Raw genomic sequence first — 5635 nt, forward strand, 5'->3', positions numbered from 1 at the left:
TGTTTTGAGTGGAAAGATGGATGAACTTATGAAATTATTTGCTAATAAAAGTGTTTCTTCTGATCCTAATGATATGCCTTTGTCTACTTTGATTGAGAATAATAATGAATCTATGGATGTGAATTTTGTTGGTAGGAATAATTTTGGTAACAACGCGTATAGAGGAAACTTTAATCCTAGGCCGTATCCTAGTAATTCCTCTAATAATTATGGTAATTCCTACAACAATTCTTATGGAAATTTTAATAAGATGCCTTCTGAATTTGAGACTAGTGTTAGGAGTTTATGAATTCGCAAAAGAATTTCAATGCTTTGCTTGAAGAAAAATTGCTTAAAGTTGATGAATTAGCTAGGAACGTTGATAGAATTTCTCTTGATGTTGATTCTATGAGACTTAGATCTATTCCACCTAAGCATGATATCAATGAGTCTCTCAAAGCCATGAGAATTTCCATTGATGAGTGCAAAGAAAGAACCGCTAGGATGCGTGCTAAGAAAGATTGTTTTGTGAAAGCGTGTTCTTCTAGTTCCAATGAAAATAAAGATGAAGATCTAAAAGTTATTGATGTATCCCACATTAAATTTTTGTTTTGCAATATGAATCTTGATAATGATGGGACTGAATATGATCCACCTTTACCTAGAAGGCGTTCCAAAATTTCGGAGTTTTTAGATCGTGATGCAAAAATTGGTAAAAGTGGGATTGAAGGGATCAAAACTCTAGATATTAATGAACCCACTATTTTGGATTTCAAGGAATTTAATTATGATAATTTCTCTTTGATAGATTGTATTTCCTTGTTGCAATCCGTGCTAAATTCTCCACATGCTTATAGTCAAAATAAAGCCTTTACTAAACATATCGTTGATGCTTTGATGCAATCTTATGAAGAAAAACTTGAGTTGGAAGTTTCTATCCCTAGAAAACTTTATGATGAGTGGGAACCTACTATTAAAATTAAAATTAAAGATCATGAATGCTATGCTTTGTGTGATTTGGGTGCTAGTGTTTCCACGATCCCAAAAACTTTGTGCGATTTGCTAGGTTTCCGTGATTTTGATGATTGCTCTTTAAACTTGCACCTTGCGGATATTCCACCATTAAGAAACCTATGGGAAGAATTAATGATGTTCTTATTGTTGCAAATAGGAATTATGTTCCCGTAGATTTTATTGTTCTTGATATAGATTGCAATCCTTCATGTCCTATTATTCTTGGTAGACCTTTCCTTAGAACGATTGGTGCAATTATTGATATGAAGAAAGGGAATATTAGATTCCAATTTCCGTTAAGGAAAGGCATGGAACACTTCCCTAGAAAGAAAATAAAATTACCTTATGAATCTATTATGAGAGCCACTTATGGATTGCCTACCAAAGATGGCAATACCTAGATCTATCCTTGCTATTATGCCTAGCTAGGGGCGTTAAACGATAGCGCTTGTTGGGAGGCAACCAAATTTTATTTTTAGTTTTTGCTTTTTGCTTCTATTTAGGAATAAATATTTGATATAGCCTCTGGTTAGATGTGTTTTTATGTTTTAATTAGTGTTTGTGCCAAGTTTAACCTATAGGATCTTCTTGGATGATAGTTATTTGATCTTGCTGAAAATTCCAGAAACTTTCTGTTCATGAAAATAATTGTTAAAAATCACCAGAACGTGATAAAATATTTATTCCAATTGATGCTGATCAATAAACAAATTGTCTAGGTTTTCCTATTTTGGCTGAATTTTTGGAGTTTCAGAAGTTTGCGTTAGCTACAGATTACTACAGACTGTTCTGTTTTTGACAGATTCTGTTTTTCGTTTGTTGTTTGCTTATTTTGATGAATCTATGTCTAGTAAAATAGTTTATAAACCATAGAGAAGTTGGAATACAGTAGGTTTAAAACCAATATAAATAAAGAATGATTTAATTACAGTACCTTGAAGTGGTGTTTTGTTTTCTTTCGCTAATGGAGCTCACGAGATTTTCTGCTGAGTTTTGTGTTGTGAAGTTTTCAAGTTTTGGGTGAAAGATTTGATGGATTATGGAACAAGGAGTGGCAAGATCCTAAGCTTGGGGATGCCGATGGCACCCCAAGATACTCTAAGCACACCTAAAAGCCAAAGCTTGGGGATGCCCCGGAAGGCATCCCCTCTTTCGTCTACTTCCATCGGTAACTTTACTTGGAGCTATATTTTTATTCACCACATGATATGTGTTTTGCTTGGAGCGTCTTGTATTATTTGAGTCTTTATTTGTTAGTTTGCCACAATCATCCTTGCTGTACACACCTTTTCAGAAACACACATGATTCGGAAATTGTTAGAATACTCTATGTGCTTCACTTATATCTTTTGAGTTATATAGTTTTTGCTCTAGTGCTTCACTTATATCTTTTAGAGCACGGTGCACTACTAGAATCAGGATCTTTGCCGTCAGCCAGCTCTTTGTCGTCTGCTAGCTGACAGTGAAGAAGGTCTTTGCCATCAGCTTACAGAAAGCTGACGGCAAAGAAAGAGCGGACGGCAAAGAGGGCGTTTGCCATCAGCCTGCTCTTTGCCGTCAGCTAACTGACGGCATAGAATCTTTGCCGTCTGCTAGCAGACAGCAAAGAGGGTGGGTGGTCCACTAACGAGAATGACCTAATGGCCACTTTCTTTGCCGTCTGCTAGCAGACGGCAAAGAGCCCGTAAGCAGACGACAAAGAAAATAACCTAACGTATCTAACGGCCGCCCCCGGCAAACGGCACGGATCGATGACTTAGCACACACCCACCCACGACCCACACAGCCCCGGTCCCCACCCACGATGCACACACACACCCACGCCCAACCCACGCACACCCACACCCACGTTGGATCCCATCTCTCTCGTTTTCCTCGATCCCCTTTCTCCACCCCACGCCGCCGCCAGATTTCGGCGATCCCCGTCGTTCCCCACCGCCCAGCTCTCCTCCCCGAGCCCGCTCACCATCTCCACCGACTGGTTTCTCTCCTCGCCCAGGAGAGCCACGCCCAGGCACTGGTGGTGGTGCACCGCGAGGAGGCCCCAGCGGCGTCGAGCTGCTGTTGCGGCGGGCTGTTGCTGCGGGCCCAGCGACGTCGGCGAGGTCGGGAAGGTCGCAGCCCTTCAAGATTCTCAATGGCGGCGTCTCGGCGCTGATGGCGGAGTCGATGACGAGCATCGGCGGGTACATGGCGTCGGGGTACCGGAGGGTGGCCGGCATGCAGCTCTCCATCAACCACCTCAAGCCCGCCCGCATCGGCGACCGCATCGAGACCAAGGCGAACCCCATCCAGGTCGGCCGCAACGTCCAGGTACGTGCAATCCCCACACGAAACGAAATTCCCCTAGTTCCACCGTTGGGATGCTGCTCCTGCGCCGAGTTACTGCTGCTGCTGCCCCCGGTCACTCTCTAACATGTATATGTACCAGGCAGAGGTCGAGGGACGAGGTGTCTCCAAGCAGAGGCCGATCTTCTGCAACCTGCAACTACGATCTTGGACGGCCGGCGCGCGCGGGGTTGCAGCCTGCAGGTACGATTATTCATCCGGTCTCTGTCCACAGTTGATTGGCACCTACTGGCTAGCTAGTATGGATATATATGTAGCTGCAGATCAGAGAGCAACTTCTTCATTTACCTTGTAGTAGCTAGTTGATCTGACTGCTAGCTAGCTGGATTGGATTTTATGTACTGTAGCTTAATTGTGTGTAATGTTTGTTCTTCCATAGAGATGTGTTTCCCCACCTGCCTATTGCCTGTCGTCTTCATGATGTAACTAAAACACTAAGTGAATTGTGGTGTCTCAATGCTAAGAAACAATCAGCACAGCAAAGGCCCAGCCTAAAAGTAGCGCATAGGTTGTTTTTCAGGTACATAGTCGCACCCAAGCTAACTTAGTTATGTAGCTCCTGGCAGAGCAGAGACATGGCCAGTAGGAGCACTCTTTTTATCCTGAACGAACAGGTCACTGTGCCATCAAAAGATCAAGTAGACCTTTTTCCTTGCAGATTTCCTTTTTTATCGTTAATTAGAATTGACCCTCTGAATTATAAGTAGATTCGGCGAGATGGTGCTGTGTAATTTTCTTCTCAAGGTTAGCAAAGCAGAGAAATTTGAGAGTTTAAGATATACTTCCGTCCAAAACAAGTTGAAGAATTACTGGAATCAACCCTAATCTATGAGCATTTAAGCTGCTATTTTGTAGAAATTTTAGTCAAACATATGTTATGCACATGTTGCCTCAAAAATATTGGTTTATATCTTTCTCACACATATACCACATGAATATTTACATCTACGAATGGTTGGTCATGGCCGGTGCCTTTTTTTTGTTGATTGTAGATGAAGTCTTCGGTGGATTAATTATTTCGGTGTCTTGATGATGGCAGTAAGATAGCGTGCTTGTCTATGTCCTCTGTTTTTGTATTGTGTCCTAACAATAAATGATGCATTTGTTGATTTGTGGCGGTGGCTATCATCGTCTTATAATCTCCAATAAATGGTCCATTTTTTGATTTGTAGCAGTATGTCTATCATCGGCTGATAATCTACTCTGTACTACGTAAGAGAATGAACAAAAGACATAGTAAAATAACTAGCTTTTTTTTGGGCCTTTGTAGGAGTACATGTTTTATGTTTGAAGATGACTAATACTATTATTTATTGGTAATACATGGTTGGAGCTCCTCTTGTGGAATGACATGCATGATTGGCTGAGCATGGAAGAGTTGTCAGAAGTAATGGTTTTGCAATACATTTCATCTTGCTTTGGATAGTTCTATATGTGACATTTATATAAACATGTCATTTCAACAGTATGTATTACTAGATGGGACAAGTAATTTACAGTATGTAGTGCTCCCTCCGTTCACAGATACAAGCTGTTCTAACTTTTTTCTGAATCGGATTGATATAAACATGTTTTATTGTGTTCATTCACTCATTTCAGTCAGTATGCAGTAAATATTGAAATCCCCACATGTCGGGATGCTGCTCCTGCGCCGAGCTACTGCTTTTGCGGGCACGACAATGAGCCGGGGAGCAGCTGCGTCAGGCTGCTGCTACTGCGTTGAGCTGCTGCTGCTGCGGGCGCGACGTCTCTCCTTTCCCCACCTCCGTTGCCTTTTTAATTTTGGTTGTGGTGGTTGCATCACCGGTGCGGTCGCAAATCAGTATGTAGTGTGCTTGTGGAGTTGGGTCTGGACTGCAGTGTCCATCCAGTAGGTTAGGTGTTGTTGCTGCTAGATCCCATGATGCTCACCTAAGTTTTGTGTTATGTGGAGGCTAACCTTTCTGATCTTATTTTTCGACACTTGTGTGGTGTTGTCTTACTTTTTGATACAGGTCGTATGATATATATGTTTTTATGGATGATTTTTTGATGTTCTTATTTTCCTGTGGTCTGTGTTTATATTTGTGATATATGCATGGGCTATACATATGAATATGAATTGCTGAACATACTGTAAATCAATGACAGAGATGGCAAAGAAGGAGATTTGCCGTTTGTGCATCTGGACACTTTGGACACTTTGCCGTCTGCTGGCAGACGGCAAAGACCTTTGCTTCTTTGCCGTCAGCGGCGGACGGCAACGGCTGCCGTTAGCCGCCTAACGGACTAATAGCGCATTTATTGTCGTCGG

At 41.9% G+C, this 5635-nt stretch overlaps 1 protein-coding gene across 2 annotated transcripts; it reads left to right on the top strand.

Moving 5' to 3' along the window:
• Positions 1-2763: 2763 nt before the first annotated feature.
• Positions 2764-5382, top strand: LOC123497769 (1,4-dihydroxy-2-naphthoyl-CoA thioesterase 1). 2 transcript variants are annotated; one of them, XM_045234488.2, is made up of 3 exons: positions 2764-3306; positions 3425-3525; positions 4953-5382. In XM_045234488.2, the coding sequence occupies exons 1-3, from the start codon at positions 3151-3153 to the stop codon at positions 4960-4962; spliced, it is 267 nt and encodes an 88-aa protein (XP_045090423.1). In that variant the 5' UTR covers positions 2764-3150; the 3' UTR covers positions 4963-5382. The 2 variants fall into 2 exon arrangements, with proteins under 2 accessions (XP_045090423.1, XP_073352138.1); XM_073496037.1 differs by lacking the exon at positions 4953-5382 and having other exon boundaries at positions 3425-4043.
• Positions 5383-5635: the final 253 nt, after the last annotated feature.

This window comes from Aegilops tauschii, chromosome 3 (assembly GCF_002575655.3).
Source record: "Aegilops tauschii subsp. strangulata cultivar AL8/78 chromosome 3, Aet v6.0, whole genome shotgun sequence".
NCBI lineage: Eukaryota > Viridiplantae > Streptophyta > Magnoliopsida > Poales > Poaceae > Aegilops > Aegilops tauschii.